Source organism: Cyanistes caeruleus, chromosome 19, assembly GCF_971803275.1.
Source record: "Cyanistes caeruleus chromosome 19, bCyaCae1.hap1.1, whole genome shotgun sequence".
NCBI lineage: Eukaryota > Metazoa > Chordata > Aves > Passeriformes > Paridae > Cyanistes > Cyanistes caeruleus.
In genome coordinates, this window is record NC_141719.1 from 230,436 (window position 1) to 250,163 (window position 19,728).

The following is a 19,728-nucleotide window of genomic DNA, read 5'->3' on the forward strand; positions in this document are numbered from 1 at the left end:
AAACAGCTGGAATTTGTTGGATATATTGCTTCCATTTGGATTTTTGTCTGGAATAATGATCCTCTAGCACATATGTGCTGAACCTGAAATCAGAAGCCTGAGATGCTTGTGAACATTCCTGCTTTATCTCTTGTCTGTTGTGTATTGGTGACATGAAGATGATGAAAATCCACTTTTTCATAATGACTCTTGACTCTTACCAAACTGCAACAATGACATAGGGGCCTATGTTGTTTATAGGCTGAAAATCTGGTAACAGCTGCCATAGTAAAAAAATGCATTTACTTTAGTAGAGTTCCCATATGTTCCTGTTGATTCTGGAATAATAGCATTTATCCTTTAAATGGTAACTTAAATATAGCAAGAGACTTTGACAAAGATTTATTGGTTGTTATTTTTCTGATTATTGCTAGTCTACATTTATTAACAGTTCTGAATATATTTCATGTAATTGTCAGAGTAGTTCTTCTTTTGTGATTGTTAAACCAAGTAGCTATTATCCCATCAAAGAAGCTAAAGCTGAATAGTGGTAGCTTTCTGGTATTTGGTTTTCCATGCTGCAAGAAAAATAATTGAAAGAAAAATAAAGCATTATTACAATTCATTTTTATCAAGGTATTTTAAAATTGATGGTAAGAAGAGGCTATCTGCTCTGCTTGTAATATTGCACTTGAATTTTGCATGATTTGATGCAGACTTGTTTCAAATCATTGTCCCAAATTTAAGTTTGCTTCAGCAGCTTGGCCTTTATTAGTGTGCAGGTTACAATCTATATCACAGCTTTGATCTGCCCGAACAAACCTGGGTTTACAAAGGACATGTTGGTCAGGTGAGTAGCACTAAATACTGCTGCTGCAGTTGACTTTCCAGAAACCAAAGTGTGAAAACTCGGGAAGAAATAATTCTTCAGCTTTTGGAAAACTACTTGCCTTTAAGGGCTGTGTAAACTTTTGCAGTAAAACAGTGAAATTGTTTCTTGAAAGAAAGGTACAAATGCATTTGCTTTTCTCCTTCCTTATGTACTGATATATCACCAGTGCAGGGTCTAGAGCAGGATGGATTTGCTTTGGCTTTCTGTGCTTTTATTTTGGCTTGGCTACTTTTTAACAGTAGGTAAACAAAATATGGCATAGTGATTCACATGCTGTAAATAAAAAGGATTTATAAAGGCAGAGCACATTGTGATAAAGTGGAAAAAGAGTGTAAAGAACACACTAAACTTTTGGACTGTATTTTTATTCCAGAAACATTATAATTCACTCTTTGTCACCAATCCATTAGCATTTTCTTTTTCATCTACATTGACGTGGGAGACAAATGTCCCCTGTTAATTCTTGTTAAAACAAAATTGTTTTTCAGTAAAAGACTGAAAATAAGACTTAGGCTGAGATCATGGCTTCTTCACTTGGCTTCTTTTTGAAAAACGTGTATAATGCCAGCTCCCATCAACAAGTCTTGAAAGCATCAATTCCATCTATTATGCAATAAGGTGAAGTTAATTTGGCCCCTAATGCAGTAAACTAACAGGGATTAAAAAACAGAGTCAATGACCTCATTCCCTTGATGTGAACTCAATTAAATACGCTTTTCTCCATGAGGGAAGTTGAAGAGTAAATTATTGCTTCGACGGTAAAAGAAAATGAGCTTCCCAATCCAAAGGGAGCATTTTCCTATTTACTGCTAATGTGTTGTATTGGAATATGTGGGTGATGAGGGAAGCAGGGGATGACTGGTGTGCAAACCCTGCCCAAACAGGAAAAAATACTTGCTTTAGTGGGATATGAGGGAGAATGTACTGCAGCCTTTTTAAATGAGATCCTGATAAGTCATGCTGAAATGACTGGCTAGAATTAATCTAGAGAAATCAATGGGTACTTTAATTAATGCTGTAACTGTGCAGTGTTAGAATTTCTTTTGGGTCAGGGTAGTGGTAATGTTACACTGACCTAAACTGTTACACTGTTTGCCAATTCATTCCACCTTTCTTCTTCAGTAAATGAGTTGGTGTTTTCCCATAATGAATTGGTGAAAAGTGTTCTGTAAGATAAGTTTTAATTAAATTCTTGTCTAGAAGTGAGCATGTGATTTATTATGAAAAAAGAAAATGAATGTAATCACTCTTGGAAATGCAGATGCTGCTGTTCACTGTCATTTTCAGTGCACTTTTAAAACCTTCTCAGTTATGCAAATGCATTTCGTGTTTTCTTGTGCACACCTAAGGAGAATTCAGGAGTTTGGAAACTAACACGGTGTTGTATTTATATCATAAATAAGATCTGGTCTTTCAGAATGATCAGTACCTTCATGTTCATTTGTCTGGGGAGGCAGCAGAATCTGGTTCTTAAAGAGCTGCTCAGAAGGGTGACATTCTGTCATAGATTCACTGTATTGTAAAAGCAGCCTGTGAATCCGTAACAGGCTAAATAATTAATACCTATTGTAATATACATGTTATTATAATAATATTCAGCCATCAATGGATTTTAATACATAGAGAAAAGATTTGATGATCAGCAAATTTTCTTCATCGTGTTTTCAGGATTAAATCCTCAGATTCCTACGTAGGCACAGTTCTTGAAATGAGCACTTTGCATGTGCATCCTTACTGGCAGGTCTCTGGCATGATATTTTGTTTTTCATCTCGAGTAGTGCAGCTTAATAGATAATCCAGGTATTTTCAGTCAGCAAAGGTTATTTATTTGTCATTTAATTTCAGACCAAAAGGAGACTTTGTAGGAATCAGGAAGATAAGAACATTTTGATGCTTTGATTTAAGGGTGCTGAGGTTTGAAACATGTAACTACATCAGAATATAATTTAAATACTTACTGTTTAATAGCTAAAAAATTCAGATTGTAAGGCTCAAGGTCATGAGCAAGATGTTCTGTAAGTGTGCTGATTTTTATAGTATAAGAAATTTGTCATGTCATACCATTTCTTGCCAAAAGTGAGGTTTTTGAGACATATTATTTGGCTAATTATGATATTAGGATTGAAACTTGGGCAATTTTTATTTGAAGGATGTGATTTGCAGTACTGTACTAAAGTTACAATTTTGCATGACAAAACTAAAATTTTTATAAACCCACTCAAATTTTGAGGCCATTAAATGTCATTGGGTCTCTGTGATGATGTGATTGTACTTTCAGCCCAAAATGGGCATGTCGAATAGGAGCAATGGGAAAAGAGATTCTGCAGTGAAATTACTGTAGCTACGTGCCCCAGGTCTCTCTTTGACTCTGCACTACTTAAATTCCTGCTAGAATTTGATATTTTTTCTTACTGTTTTTCTTCTGTGTTAGACTTTGCAATGATGTGTAAGTTACTGGAACAAATATTTGTCCTGTGTATGTTGTGTGGGACAGTTTGGTCTTGTTGCAAATCCATTTCAAAATGGGGAATACAGAGACCCAAGTTGTATCCTCACATCTTCTGCTAATATGTTGCTGCTTTTGGGTTTCTTGTTTCATCTCTGTCAGTTCTCATTTTTGATTTCTTAATGTAGAGTGTTTGTATTAATTGTACCCAATGCCTGGAGCCACTGTGAAACATAAAAATAGCAGAAAGTTAATCTGCACAAGAGTTCTTTCAGGGTTTGAAAGCCATAACTCTAGTGTTATATACAAAAATGGTTTCTTGTTGATGCTTTGAACTGTGCTTTCACATGTGTTGCAGCCCTGGTCGTCAGCACCACATCCGCTGGCTTTGCCATGGCCCCGGTCCCTTTTGAGTTCACCTGCTTCCTGCTTGCCTCCCTTGGAACTGGCCTGGCATCCTGTGCTGCCAACTCCATCAATCAGGTCAGTCCATGTCTTCATCTGTACAGCAAACTGGTGTTGTCCTGGCTTCTGAAACGTTGCCAGGAGTGTGACTGGATGGCCTGGAGTGCCATGCCTTCAGCTGCTGCCTGAGCTCTGAGCTGCTAAAACTGACACCACAAAAGTAATATATGCCTGAGAATTTAAGTGGAGTTGCTAGGCACACTGTATTTATATAGAATGGAGTTGATGAAGTTTTAAGCCTCCCAATAATAATGTTTATCTTGGTAATACCCAAGCCTGGGTCCCTGGAAATGACAGCAGGAACTGGGTAATTGGAGTGTAAGAATAGCCAGTGGGGCTCCAGCCTTATGGGCTGGATTCTTTGGTTGTGTTATTGTATGACCTTGTTGGATCTGTCTTAAGAGTGTCTCAGATCTACTGTAACATCTTAAAATATCTGTAGTGGGACATCAGTGGGATTTTGTCCAGGCTGGAATTATGGTCATCTGCGTATCTGCAGAATGTACTGAGAACCTCCATGATATGGAGGTTGTTTCCTGCCAGAGATGTTCTGGGTGCCAGAACTTGAGCTTCCCTGCATGTGTCAACATGCCTGTGGAGCTTGATGCTGATCTTGGCTCTCCTGCACGCAATCATTAAGTACAGTGGCTTTTGGGCTCTCGTACCTCTGAAAGGAAAACCTAACTAGTAGGTAATAACACTTGTAGATGCTGAATGGAGTTTCAAAGTGCAGTAGCCATGGTCACTTTCAGTTGTAAATGTGGCCTGGAAAAAGAAGGAGCAGCAGCAGTGCCATATTTGACAGCACTTCATGGTTTCAGCAATCACTTGTGGGTACTGGGATTCCAATAGTGGTTTCCTATGATCCACACCCTGGAGTCAACTTGGTTGAGTTGGGCTCTTTGATGTTTACACCTTGTAACACCTCAGTTGTAGGTACGTGATGTGTTTTTTGGGGTTACACGCATTTTTCTCAGCCTAAAGTCAGTCCTATTTACTGTTTTTACAGGTTTCAGTGTTTATTTCACTGAGCTTAAAATTGGGGCAGGCAGCTCTGTTTCCTCTGCAAAATGGGAAGGATGTTGCATGATTTTTAATTGCTTGGAAATGTTTAGGTAGCCTGCCTAACTTGGAAACACACAGCCTTGAAAAATAATTTTAAATAAGTCACGGTATTTTCCAAAGAATACATTTAGTTATCATATACATATTTTTCACACAAAGGCTGAGTAGAAAGGCTGTCATAACTAAGGTGAAGTTTTGCTGGGTTTTGATATAATTTGAAATGCACTTTTTTCCTTCCTTTTTTTCCTTTACTACCTTTTTAATATTAAAAATTAAATTTATGGGTTATCTTTTGAAATATTTATTGTCATATGTACCTCAACTTTTGATGTAGATACTACTGGACTAATATAATTAATGGTTGCTTATTTAGAGACTCCTGTGCAACTTGTCTTGAGATTTTGCTAGATCTTCTGTGAGGTGACATTCACACACAAATAACTGGTTTTCTTTGTCTTCAGCTTCCATGTATTGCTCATTCTATTTTGTTCCTTTAAAAAGAGTTTAAAAAGTAGGCACTTTTTAAACTCTTGGAAGCCAGCTTTTAAACTCTTAAATTACTCAGGAGTAATTCTGTGCTGTAATTTGGAATTGGACACTTGGGATAGGAAAGGGGAGTTAGGAGGAGTGCAGGAACTTTGTGCTGGGGCTCGTAATTCACTCTTCACTCACTGCAAGTTACTCCAGCCTGATGGTGTGTCAAACTGTCTTCAGAATTTCAGCTGAATACTTTAAATTTTTACACTTGCTCATTTGAGCCACTTGCCTGTGTAGAGAGACCTTAAAAGGCAGATTACTCCTACCATAAAAAATAAAGGAGCAGAGTTGGTAAGGAAGGAAAAGAAAACAGCTCTGGTTGGTGTAGAGATCTGTTGTTTATCAGTGGATCCTTTCAGTCATTGAGTGTCCTTTTCCCAGTGTTACTGTCTGAATTGACTGGGAATTTAATTTTCCATAAATACTTAAAGCTTGGATAATCATCTTGACCATTGGGAAGGAGCACATTTGACTGGGAACTTCCTTTATTGCTACTTTGCTCTGTCCATTGCTCCCCATATGCATCTACTTCTCTGGCAGCTCATGACTCATTTTTCCCCTTTTGCTCCTTGCTATCCCTTAAGGACCTTTTTATATGATAACTGTCCTTCTGCTTCCCATATTGCTATAAATCTGTACATCTTTAAGGGCAACTCATCTTTCCCACTCCTCATTTCCCTGATAAATCTATGTGTACAATTTACAGCCCCCCCACATGTCATGGGAAGGTGAAGTGTGAATTGTGTAAGATTCTTCCGTATGATTTAGGACAGGATATGAGGAGCCTGGTCCTGTGAAAATGTAATAAAGATTCTGTAAAATTCATGGAAGTATTGATAGAAACTTGTAACTGGTCATGTTCTGAGGTTTAAGGGGTTTTCCTGACCTTTTTTTTTTTTTTTTCCTTCTCTCAGCCACTTGATTTCAGCAATTTGATAGGAGCTGAGATGGTTTTACCCACAGTGAATTAAACTGAATTAACTATTTAAGTTGACTTAAGTCCTGGGGCAGGAGCCAGGCTTGTCCTAAGTTGTACACAGACACCAAAGCATTTTATTTCTTTATAAAGTTGGCCTAAAACAATCTTCTTTTCAGATGGTTGTATGTCATACTTTAAACTTTTTTTTTTTTTTCCTGGCTGCAAGAACCAGAAAGTTGCAAAAATGTGCTTTAATGGAGATTGTCATTGTGTTTTCACTGTTTCTAACAAGAAGGCAATAAAAAAAACACCTGGTGCAAATTGATGACTTTGTATTTTTTCATTGTTTATAGAAATACAGTCTGGATAGGTGTGTGTTTAGAAAAAAGTTTCACAATGCACAAATTCTAAATTCTAGCAGTGCTTTCCAAGGCAAATAGAAAGAACGCATTTTGATGGTGATTCTGTGGCGTTGGACAATGATTTTTAAGGAGCTTGTGACTTAACTGTTCTGTGACTTGAGAGTGAAAAAGTCATATTGGAAAATACAGACAAAAAATACAAAAGGGATATGTGGTGCCTGCAGTATGGCAAGGTCATTCTAGAAACATTTGTTTAGAAAGTGTCAAGAAAAGTATCTTGGAAGAAAATTTAGAGACAAAAGTTTTAGAGAAACAGACTTGGGCTGGTGGAAAATGTTACAAATTCTGGGGATCTGGATAAATATCAAAGGTCCTTGGGTTTTCCTGTGGAATGTGTTGGGTCTGTGGGCTGTGAGAGTGGAAACTCCTATGGGAAGGTGCCAGAGAACAGATAGTGTTTTATTTCTCTTGTCCTCCACCAGCGTTTCTGCCTCTGCCTCACTCCTTCCTATCACAATACTTCAGAGTTGTACCTCACACTTAATCCAGCATTGCAGTGGCTCCCAGAGCCCTGGTTCTCTTCCACTTCACTTAACACCATGTTATATCCTCCGGCCCTTTGGAATTGTACTATAACATGTCACCACTCCTCAGTCCCACCTGCTAAAACAGCTTTTGGCTTTTTTCCCCCTCTTTCTAACAGCATTCTTTCTTTTTTCCATCATTGAAGTAACTTAAAATTATTTTGGACAGGTGTTCTTTATTGGTATTCTGTCTTTTGAAAAAAACATTATTTTACAGTGGGTTTTGAAGAAAAAAAAGAAATCTCTTAATGCATTCACAAAGGACTGGATTAAGACACACTGTCTGTAACATTACTAAGATAGCCAAAACCTCCAGAAAAATCTCATAAGAAGGGATCAGTCTTGTTAGTTGCAGTTATGGTAAGGAAATGGGAACATATTCTGTGTTTTTTTCTTGTAAACACTGCATATTAATCTTGAATCAAACAAGTAAATGCTTTAGTGTTATTCCTTACAAGTTACAAATAAATTAAGTAAACCCTTGGTTTTTTGATTACTGAAGGCTAGTTTCCCAACGTCTTTTTTTCCTATACTCCCGGTTCTCATAGAAAAGGAGTGGGAGAAAATTTTATTAAGTTAGTTAATAATTTTTTGCTTTTTCATAGCTCTGTTTTTTGATTATTTTTGAAAGCTCACTCAAGCTTCAAGGAGTGAAGGCTTACATTTATATTAGAGAGAAAACATCTAATTTTTGAGATTTTGAAGATAGTTACCTCTGATTTATGGAGAAGGAGATAAAACCAGAAGAGATGTTTACAACACAATACATGGCATTAAAATGTTAGAGGAATCACATGCACATATTATATGTCGATTACATTCTTCTGTAACTGCAGCATGGTTAAAAAAGTGGGAGAGAACTATAAAGATGAAAGCAGGATGTTTAAAGTGGTTTGAATTTAGTAACTGAGAGATTAAATGATGTGCTTGGGTTTGACTGATGGTACCCTGACAAGGAAGTATGCTGGGCCAAATGTCTTAGCTGAAGTTAGAGAGCTGAAAATGAGGAATACTGTAAATATGTTAAGCAGGATGAGAGAAAAAAATGTAAGTTAATATTTCTGTCCCTTGAGGGTCTAATCTGATGACTGTCTTTGCTCTTGAAGTCTCATCTTCTCCTGACATTGGTGATTCCTTAGAAATGTAACTGTAAGGAGTGGGAGGGATGGGTTGTTGTTAAAATAATGGTCTGAAATACAGGGTTTGAGTTCAGTTACCAGCCCAGAGAACCTGTATGTGATCTTTGGTGTAAGACAAACTATGAAGGTTATTTGGATACTGCATGAGGTTGAATAAAGTAAAAATAGAGAAGCCTTTCCTCCAGTTGTCAGTCTACTTACTGGATTATGGTCATTGAAAAAAAAGTCTGGTCTTTTATCTGGTCTAAATCTATTGTCTTTTGAGTTTTGAAACTATCACCCCTTGTCCTGTCACGGCAGGCCGTGCTAAAATGTCTGTCTTCATGTTACAGGTCTTCTTTAAATATTGAAAAACTTCAATTAGCCTTCTCCAGGTGAATGCCTCCACCTTTCCCAGACTGTCTCCATAGCACAAGTGCTCCAGCCCTTGGTGCATCGCCATGGCCTCCTCTGGGCTCACTCACATCCTTCTGTGCTGGAACCCCAGAGCTGGAGACAGCTTGGCAGGTGGTATCTCACCTGAGCAGAGCAGAAGGGCAGAATCCCCCCCTTGACCTGCTGGGAAAAAAAATGAAAAAAAAAATTAAGAGTTCTGTTACAGGGAAAAATCCCACCACCCCAATGATTAAAGTAATACACAGAAAGTGGTGGCTAGTGATAAATGCCCGGCCTATTGATGAAATGGAAAATAAAAATAGCATGATTCTGGTAGACCCTCTGTCCCCTTTCTCTTAAATCCCAGTAAAGAAATTCAACACAAAGGAGAACAGCAATAGTTCTGAACCCAAATCTAAACTAGCTGTGTTTTTGGTGTTATCTCCATACCAAACTTCTCCTACAAAGAAGTATTTTATTGAATGTCCATGGGGTGGGAACTTTCTATTCTGATGCTAATGTTATTAATAGGCGCTACTCCAAGTTGGAGGAGCTGACCTCTGTCAGATCATGCAACCCACTTCCACTCAGTACTGGAGGTTTTTGCTAAGTAAACTCCTCAAAGTTCTTTCTTGCCCACTTTTGAGATCTCTGAAATTTTGTTTTGCTCCTTTCCCTCACAGATAACTGCACTGTCATGTTGGAATGAGAGAACTCATTTCAAATGCCAATGAGGTTTGCTCCATACAGTGTATGTAAAAATGATATAGTTGAATGATTGAAGTGATTTAGAAATAGTTTAAAATTACTTTCCAAGGTTTTGGCTTTGCAGATCAGAATAATTCATGCCCAGCTAATAGCACTTTTTCCCTCCTACCTCTGGAATGATCCTACTGGCAGGTGCTTTCCCTTTTCCTGGGAATAGCAAGTGTCAATCAGCTCAGTCAGGCCACACTTCCAGTTGCTTATTTGGGTCACACCTGATGTATCTCTGTCTCTCTCTGAAGTCCCTTTATTTTGACTGAACTGATCGCTTTCAGCAGCTGCCTGGTCTTTCATCTGCCCCCCACCCCATTCCTGCCAGCGATCAAACAACTGGCAGGAGGGGCTACTAAAACCTGATGATGAACTCTACACTTCAGGACTGTTAGAGGCAGCCTGGGATGTAATTTACAGTGGATAATAAATATAAGAAAAGTGCAACACTGGAAGTCTGTCTCGTGCTCTAAACTGTGTTGATATATGCTGCTTTGATAATTTAACTGCTAGGCAGCCTTTATGTAAGTTATGATCATTGAAGATCATAACTTACAGTTCCAACAAATGATTCATAATTGCAACAGTTGGATCAAGTTAGCATGGTGGAATCATTGATAATGGAATATCATTGGTCCATGTATCATGGAGTAGGACTAGCTCAGCTTGTGAGGATGTATTTCATGAGCAGTGAGAATGATGAGCACTAATGAGAACCAACCTCTGAAGGACCAATACATTTTAAATTATTATCTTTGCAAAGCATGCATCATTTGACCCACAACTGAAGCTTGATAAAGGGCCTTAGAAAAATAATACAAATTAATGCATATCATTGTTGAAATAAATTCTCTTTGCTTACATGCGTATTGTGTGAGTATGGTAGGCAGAGTCGTAAAGTGAATGGATTCACATAACCCTTAGGACTTATACCCCAATCACCACCGTGATGTTCAGCAAAGACAATGAAAATGCGTATAATGACACCTTTGTTACTACTTTCCTGCCCTCTGTGGCTTTCACTATTAGCATAAAGCTTCTGATTTTAGGGGAGTTTGAGTCAAAATGTTTCAATTTGATTCTTACTCTTGTGTTGCATCTCATATATATTAAAATCCAACAATGACATAACTGGTGGATAAAAAATGAATTTAATGTTGTGCCCCCCTTTAATGGATCATCCTGCTTCCTGATTTGATAAACACAGTTTTCTGCAGATGCACAAAGTAAGCTTGTGCCATTATTAACAGGGCAGACTTGTTTTCTCTCCCTGGTTGCATTGTTGATGAGCAGCTGATTTCCTAAACAAACACCAGCAAGGTGGGAGGGTGGTAAAGGGGAATTTTTAGAAATGTCAGTGTGGAGACTGCAGTCCCCTTTGTCCTGCTGGGACAGAGCAAGGGCAACAGCCTTGTGGTCCTCTGTTTTCTTTCCATCTGAAACTAACTGTTCATCTGCACAGGCACTGGTGATAGACATGGGCTGGGAGTGAACAGATTGCTGTTATTCTGCAGTACCAAAGTGATGGACAGGAGCTTTCGGGTGTCAGCTTCAGAAGCCCCTTAACTTCTTTGCATACAGAGATCCTTGAGACAATGCATTTGGATGCATCAGGAAGTTTTGTCTCATTAGAACCACACTCACAGGTTCTGTGGAAATACTGGGTCCGAGCAAGGTAGGGAGTAAAAAGGAAGTAATTTACCAAGTGATGAATTGTCAGGAATACTTCAATGATGTGGGGTTCCCTTTAGATCCAACGCCAGATTTCCCCTGGAAATCCTGATCATGGGCAGAACAAAGGAATTTCAAAGTGTTGAAATGAGGGAATGTGAAGAGAGGACTAGACAAAAGGAAAAACCAAATACTTAATAAGATTTATCTGGCCTTTTGATCCATAGGGGTATTGCCTTTCTAAGCTCAGAAGAGTGAAAATAATTATTGTTTTTGCCAGCCTTTAAGTACATGTTTTGATATTTCCAAATAGCTGAGAATTCCTTCAGCAGTGCAGGTATTAAGTACTAACCTTATTAGATAAGTAATGAAATGTCACTTTCATTTTGTAATTTTAATGGTGCCATATTCAACCTGTTTTAGAAACAGTAATACAGGACCTAGTGTCCTGTGCTGTATGAAAAATTGCAACAATGTGGTGAAGTCCAACTCAGAAGGGTTAAGGAAAATTATTTCCTGGTTCCCTGAAGTAGCCTACTGATACATTTCCTTGGGAGTAGCTCATTGGAACACAAATCCAGAGAATTCTTTCAGTCCCTTTCATTTTGATTTATTTTAGGGTTCTCTTCGAATTTCCATTGTTAAAAAATAAATAAATAAATAAATAAATGCCATGAGTTCAGATTCTTTGTCATCTTAGCATTGGAAAGGATTTGCAGTAAAACTTAGTGAAAGTTCTCTTGCTTTAGTTTTCCATTGACTGTTTCCATGACTGTTATGTTTCCATAACTTTATCTGTTAAGATAAAGTTTCATTCTTCTTTGACTTTTAACTTTGTTCCACACTCTGGTTGTCAACTTCCTGTGAAGAGTTGACCTGACTAGGGGAGAGATGATCGAGCTTTGCTTCAAGCCTGGACTGGAGCAAGCACTCAAACGTTCTTATTTGTATGGGCTGCAAGAGTTTCAGTTACCTTGTGCAGCTTTTGACTTATTTTTTCCAAAGCTGTAAGGCTTTATAGGAAGGTGTAGTGCCGTGTTGGTTTCTCTGACCTGATCTGCCACGGCTTGGGACAGGGAGGTGTCCCAAGTGTCATTCCTTTCTCTGCTGTAGCTTGTAATAGAGAGAAGGAAGACAGGATATCTCTAGGATATGAGAAAAGGGATAGGGAGGGTCTTGGCACACCTTCTCCTAGGAAAGAGTTAAAGAGCAAATGGCAGTTGCTGGGACTGCTGGAACTGTGAGGTTAAAGAAATGAAACTCCTCTTTTCTAAGGATGTTTCATGTGAAGAAAATCAAAGTGACCATTTCAGTTTTCTGTAGGGGTCTGGTATATACATGGGTAAATGTCTCGGTAAGCCTATGCAGTAATTACAGAATCACAGATTTGTAGAATATCCTGAATTGGAAGGCACCTATCAGGATCATGGAGTCGTATACAGGTATGTTGGTTTTGCACAGCCTGGTTTTTGGTAGCTGGGGGGCCACAGAGGTGGCTTCAGTGAGAAGCTGCTGGAAGCTTCTGCTGTGTTTGGCAGAGCCAATCCCTGATGTCTCTCAAGATGCCATGCTGCTGGCCAAGGCTGAGCCAATTAGGTATGGCGATAACTCCTCTGTGATAACATACTTGAGAAGAAAATCAAAACAAAGTAGGGCACAGATTTTTTTCTAACCAGAGAAGAGGAGGAGGAAGAGGAGGTGAGACCATGTGAGGGAAACAACACGGAGACACCAGGGTCAGTGGAGAAGGAGGGGGAGGAGGTGCTTTAGGAGCTGAGATTCCTCTGCAGGGCATGGTGAAGACCATGGTAAAGCAGCTGTGCCCCTGGAGCCCATGGGGATCCATGAGGGATGCAGAGATCCACCCGCAGCCCGTGGGGGAGATGCCCATGCTGGAGCATGTGGATGCTTGGAGAAGGCTGTGATCCAGTGGAAGACCCAGTGGAGAGGGGCCCCTCTTTCCAGGCTGGAGCAGCCTGTCATGGAGGACTGCACCCCATGGAAGAGTGACCCACTCTGCAGCAGCTGTGGGACAACTGTTGCCCATGGGGGAATTAATGTTGCAGCAGGTGTGTTAGGACTGCTGTTTGTGAGATTGGACCCATGCTGGAGAAGTTCACGGGGAACTGTCTCTCCTGGGAGGGAAGACACGGCCTCACAGGGGAAGGACTCCTATCCCTGAGCAGCTGAAGAACTCAGGTGACCAAACTTTCCATGCCCTGTCTCCCTGTGCTGTGGGAGCAGCACACAGCAGCTGTGTGTTCCCCCCTGTCAGTGGGAAGGTGGGAGGGGTTAGGGGACAAAAAGGTGTTTTTAAGGGCTTATTTCACTTCTCATTATCCTCCTCTGACTTTGTTAGTAATAAATTAATTTTAGAAATCTTAAGTTGAACCTGTTTTGCCCTTTGCCCTTCATTACATTTGTCTTTCCTCTACCCAGCTGTGGCAGGGGAGGGTGAGTGATCGACTCTTGTGGTTGCTTGGTGATTGGTCAGTGTCAAACTGCAACAACAGGACACCTTAACAGTCCCATCCCCTGAGAGCTTTGTCCAAATTCCCCTTGAGCTCTGGCAGCCTTGAGGCTGTGATTATTCTCTGGGAAATCTGTTCAGTGCCTGACCACCCTTTGGAAGAAATACATTTTCCAAATATCTAACCTAAACTTCCCCTGATTCAGAAAGTGTGATGACACTAGTATAAGGTACTTAATTTTTAAATTCTTCTTTCTTTTGTCACATTGATCCTTTTTTATCTTTGTATAAAATTGCACTGTACTTTGGCACAGATATCACAGTGTTATAATTATTTTGATTTTTCCTTCAAACTCCATAAATAGTTTATTGGAAAAGCCCTTCTAGGGTTGTCAGAGTGGCAGGTCATGGAGAGCCTGCTAAAGTGCTCTCTGACAGAAGGGATGCACTGGTGGGTGTGTTTCATTCCAGTTTGGATAACGCCCTGTCATATGCAATACCAGTTGTCTGCTCCTGAACCAGTGCTCATTTAAACATTTTTGAAGGCACTGTAATAGGTCTTTGAAGCAGAGTGTGTGGGTTACAGCAGATAACCTGTAACCTGTAAGGCTCATGAAGCCTTCCCTTCATGACTGTGGTGGTAGCACTGAATTTTCTTATTTATTATCTGAATTTTAGTAGTGTCTTGAGAGTCTGATGGTTTTCCAGCATAAGAAGGTAATGATGTGTCCTGCAGGGTTTGCAATGTGGGAAGTTATAGTATGAAAGTATTTGGGTTTGCCTCTAAAAACCAAAACACTTCTGCAAGTCACACACTTCAGTTTTTCAGGGGAGCATAGAGAGAAGATTCAAAACTGAGTTGATTAGTCTGTAAAAGTCAAAGAAGGTAGTTATTGTTGTGAGAGATACAGTCTTGAATCAAAACAAGCTGCTTTAAATAGGTAAAAACTCAAGGACCATCCATCTTTCTGGACATGACTTAACTAAACCTTGGAAGTGCTGCAGGTAGTATTAAGGTTTGTCAAAGGTTGTGAATGTTGGTATAGTTACTGACTAGTGCAGCTGAGAGTTGACTGAAAATCAGCACGTCACATCCTACAAGAAGCAAGAAACTCACTGAGAGTTGATTTATGCAGATTAATATTCCTACTCAGAATGTTTTTAATTTTTTCCCTGTATTGCTGCTCATGGATCGGGTTGAATGTTGCTGTAGGTACTAGCAAGGTACGTTGAATCTTTGATTCATGCTTACGCAGTGCAAGAGCTTTCCAATATGTGATCTATATATAATTTATGGTAGGAGGAGTGCTCATGTCATGTACAACATCCATGTTGCCAAATCTTGGGGCATTTATCAGTAGTCCTAAAAAGATCTCTTGACCCATGGTTGCTAACAGCTGGATATATTTGGAGCTCCACATTTTCTTGCATTTTGATGGGAAACAGCCATCCAAATTGTACAAAAAAGTACAGTAGTATCCCTGGTGGGATTATAACACTAGTATGATTTGAAAGCTGAAGTAAAATATTTTTAGAAAAATTTTATTTGTAGTGTTCAATAGCCGTTTGCCACTTAGTGACTTTTTAAGAAGATTCTAAGCATAAGCTGTTTAATGAACAAGTAAACCACAGCTCTGAGCAGTAATCCATTTCTTCTGGCTTTTACAAGATCTGTATGGAAACTGAAGGAGGAGGTTAGTTTTCAATACGAAAATCATTAGGTACATCATCCAGATTAAAAAACAGAAGGCATGTTGGAAGTGTCATTAAACTAGGACAAGAAATAAAATGGGACATGTGGATGGAGATGTAAGATGGCAGCTTAATAGTATAAGCTTTGACTTTAAACCAGACGTGTGCAAACCTCGGAGGTTTGGTATTCTCAGGTCACTAAAGGCTAACTCTGCCTGGATCTGTATAGATTATGTAAATTTTTGAAGTAAACCAGACTTCTAGAAGATGAAAATCTCTCCCTCTAATTCTCTTTTTAAGACTTCTTATTGCAGTCAAGATTTATGTTGGTGCTCCCAACAGAGACATGACAATCCATTGTAACTTCAGATAGTACTATAAAGATGCTGGCATTTGAGAACAGGCTGGATAGTTTGGCCTCAGACTTATTTTTATGTTCTGAAATGAGATACTTTTAAAAATAATAACCTTTTACAAGCTACTTAAAGACTTGGAATGCCTTGGTTTTTTTTAAAGGGCATTAAAACCAAAATATTATCTTTGAAGGGCATCCATTATAAAAATATTTATCTGAAATGGCCTTAGGCAGCAAGGGAGCAGAATTGGGAATACAAAATAAAGTTACAGTGAAGGGAGGTCTCTGCTGTGTTTCTCTTGCTGCTTGTGCTGGTTACAGCCTGATTCACAATTTTCACCATTATTCTTAGCCTCTTCCTGACAGTGGGAGTGTGCAGCAGAGCTAGCCCTGCTTCAGGCAGGCTTCTTCTGCTCAGCTGAGTTTTCATCAATGAGGAAAGTTCCTGTTGGTGTGAAGGTAAGTAGCAGAGCTGTGTCTGGAAGGGACAAGTGGAGAATATCACCTGGCAGTGTTCCAAGTGTTGAGGGAGATGTTGAACTGTGATCTGTGTGTTGAGTTCACATTCTTCATCCCTGATTAAAGTCTCAGGGCAACGACCACTCCTGGTGAAAATCATTCGTGCCTCCTCTGTAAAATGATGGTTGACTTCAGCTCCCTACTGTTCTGAATGTTTCTAAAGTATCTTTTGAAGTGGGGCCAAGAGGTGATGCAGAGGCTTATGAGCAGTGCAAGTTTTGTAGGGAGATTTCAAGAATTTTATTAGAATTACTGCTAGAATCAGAGAAACTGGATAACCTGTAAAGCACAAACTTTATTCAAGTCGTCATACAAATGTGATTCCATAGCTCTGGTCATATCTGGGATTAACGTAGAGTTAGAGTACAGTTGTTTCTGTGCCAGGATTGTGTAAGAAGAAATCAGTAGTACTATTACAATGTCATAATTAGTTTCCAGGTAGCATAAGTTGTTGAGAGTGAGGCAGAGTGTCATGAAGGGCTGTAAAAATACAACTGGCTGGAAGATGTTTAGGAGATGGTTATTTAGTGTCACTTGAAAACAAGAATGAGAACATTTAGGAAAAGGCAAGTTAGAAATGAACAAATGAGTGTGGTTGGGCACTGAACAGGCTTCCCAGAGAATGGTCACAGCCCTGAGACTGCCAGAGCTCCAGGAGTGTTTGGACAATGTCTCAGGCACAGGGAGGGATTGTTGGGGTGTTTGTGCAGGGCCAGGGCTCCATGATTCTTGTGGGACCCTTCAGACTCAGGATATTCTGTAACTGTGATTCTTCAGCCAGTGCAGTTACAGTGCAACTCCTTGCCCTGAGAGGTTTGGATGTCCAAGGTTTTGGTGATGGTGTCATGTCTCATTTGGTGTCTTTGGGATTTGTTTTGTTTATTTTCCAGTTTCAATTTCATTACTGGCCATGTGAACTACAGTGAGACATAAAAACTGAACACAAGATCTAGAAGAAAAATCCCAAACAACCAAAAACTGAAACCCCCAACAAATTCTACCCCTAACAAGCTGCTAGTGCAAATTAAAGCTAGTGGACAGCAAATTGCTTTTCTAGCCAAAAGTCCAGTATCCATATTCACTTGACTCTCAAAATCTTTGCTTCTGCTGCTGTCACCACTAACCTTTTGTTAGGTCTGCTTGGAAAGCTGTAGTCTTTCTTTTTAATCTGGATTTTGCTGCAAGTGCTTGGGTGACTTTTACTGTTTCTTCTATTACAGGTTGTGCAACTTCTGTGGGTTTTTTTTTGCAGTTAAAAAGAGAGTTCAGAAAGGCTGATTTAAAGTATTTTTCCCAAAGAGAGAAATAGAATAAAGAGCCAAGTGCTTAACTGCTTTGAAATTAAACACTTCCCAAGAAACTCCTCAAATAAGTTATCCCATGACCTATTAATTGTATAATTTTGCTGACTTCGGATATGCAGCTCAAGTGCAGAAGACTTTTTCTTCTATGTCTCCAGACACTGGAGATATACTGAACACATATCCTTGGATATGTTTTTTTAAATGCCTGTGAATTCTGTGTGAGCATTCTTTCTGCAGGCAACAGTCATTGTATTTCAGAAAGTGGCATTAATTGTGATAATGTAGCATAGAGCTTCTCTTTGTGAAATTCAAGCCTTTTTAACATCACCACCTTCAAAGACAATAAAAATTCCAGTCTACATTTATCTATTCCCATGTGAGAGTTTACTGCAGTGTATATTGTATCATTCCATATGAAATTCTTCTGCTTAATAGTCTCATTTATACACAGTTGTCTGAGGTCAGTTTTCCATTTTGCAGTTGTCAAACAGCTGTCAAATTAAGAGACCAGATCCCAAAGTTCATTTACATTTTATGCCATTCTTTGGGTGCCTGTTTCATATCTTAATATAACTAATGATTTATCTACACTTGTTTTTCACAGATGTTCACATCCTCTCTTTCTTCAAGAGCAGCCCTTAAAATAAAACTTGTGTAACATTTCATTTGGTGAAGCTTAGTTATACAGCGAAAGGAAGATGGTTCTTTATCTTCAATGCAAGCAATGAACAGTTTAAATTCTGCCTCGTATTAATGATAATTTGAATTTTGAATTGAGAAACAGAACAATAAAAAGTAAGTCTTGAAATGTGCTATTAGAAATTACAGAAAAGAAAAATCTGTTTCATTCATTTATTGTTGGTTTTGGCTAATAATTAGCCCAGCTGTTGATTCCCTCCTTTAACTTTAGATTTCTTGTTCTTCAGTAGGAAACCAAAATAAAAAGGGCTTTGTTCACAAATCATCTTTGTAGTAAAATGTATTAATTTTTCGTCAATATCAAAGGCTATCACATGAGTGAGAACACAGAGACTAAATTGAATACTCTTCGTGGTTTTGTGGCATCATGATTCTTACATTGGTGAGTTCCAAGCATAAATTTATATGGTGAAGATTTAGGGGTTGTTTTCTTACTTATTTTTATTGGTGTAATGATCAAAGGAGTATCTCTATACATGCCATTGATGTCTTACTACAGAGTACTTAAATAGCCCAAGGTAGCCATCTACTTTATCAAAATTCCTTAAAGATAGGTAGGACCCTTGGGCGTTAAACGTATACTTCTGAGCTTGTTGTGTTGTCAGGGGAGGAAGCCAAGAGAGGTTCTGTCACAGGCCTCATTAGTTCTCCATAGTGCTGAGATTTAAAAGGCTCTTTTAAAATGTTGCCTTAAATTATGGTCACTGGAGGAAGTTTGTCTGGGATATGCCAGGCTAGAGAATGTTCCTGTGCCATTTCAACATCTTTCACTAACGTATTCAAGAAGTGTAACTTGATTAACTCTTTCCAGGTTTGAGAGGAAACATTCTGGTCTACACATAGGCATTTGTAGCTGCTTAACATTCTGGAAAGAGATCGTTTCAAGGCTGTCGATCCTTCTTTGTGCCAGTTGCCTGAAGACGCTGTGCTTTGCTGAGGAAAGGGAAACAATATCTGCGCTGTTTGCTGCATTTCATAGGCAATTACTAGACTTTTCAGTTGATGGGATCCGCATTGGGTTTGTAATAAAACACAAGTCAATGTGAAATTGGATGCAGACAAGGAGAGAAGATAAAACCAAGTGAAAATTAATGACAGATGTAAAAGTTGTTGGTAATAACTTAGTCATCTTTTTACAATCTTTTTCCAAACTATATTTTTATTACAGCAGATGTCACTTGAAATCTTTGGAGTAAATAATCTCTTTGATTTTGATTATGATCTTCAATACTGAAAGTAGCTTAATTATGATGGGTTCTGACTTATTTATTAACAGATTTTTACATTTGAGGGCAGTTGTTCTGTACGGCAGGATGCAGTGTCCCAGTCCGTAAGTCTGTTTTAATGGCTCCAGGTACCACTAGTGTTAACTCCAGAGTCCACAGAGCATCTTTGAAGCTGGGGATCTGTCATTGACACAGATGGGACTTGGGGAGTGGCAGGGTTGATTTGCCTAATGTTCACTAAGAAAAATTTGGGAAAGCTCGACTTTTTGGTAC

At 39.0% G+C, this 19,728-nt stretch overlaps 1 protein-coding gene and 1 long non-coding RNA gene across 9 annotated transcripts in view; both read left to right on the forward strand.

Moving 5' to 3' along the window:
* The window catches only part of COX10 (cytochrome c oxidase assembly factor heme A:farnesyltransferase COX10), a 169,510-nt gene that overhangs the window by 72,637 nt on the left and 77,145 nt on the right, over positions 1–19,728 (forward strand). For all 8 annotated transcript variants that reach the window (XM_086857707.1, XM_023938430.2, XM_086857706.1 and 5 more), the window contains one exon: positions 3,676–3,800. In XM_086857707.1, the coding sequence (XP_086713833.1) occupies positions 3,676–3,800 (125 nt within the window). The remainder of the gene's footprint in view (positions 1–3,675; positions 3,801–19,728) is intronic.
* Positions 16,060–18,491, forward strand: LOC147649764 (uncharacterized). The gene is made up of 2 exons (XR_015278080.1): positions 16,060–16,166; positions 18,135–18,491. It is a non-coding gene; the product is annotated as an uncharacterized LOC147649764 (long non-coding RNA).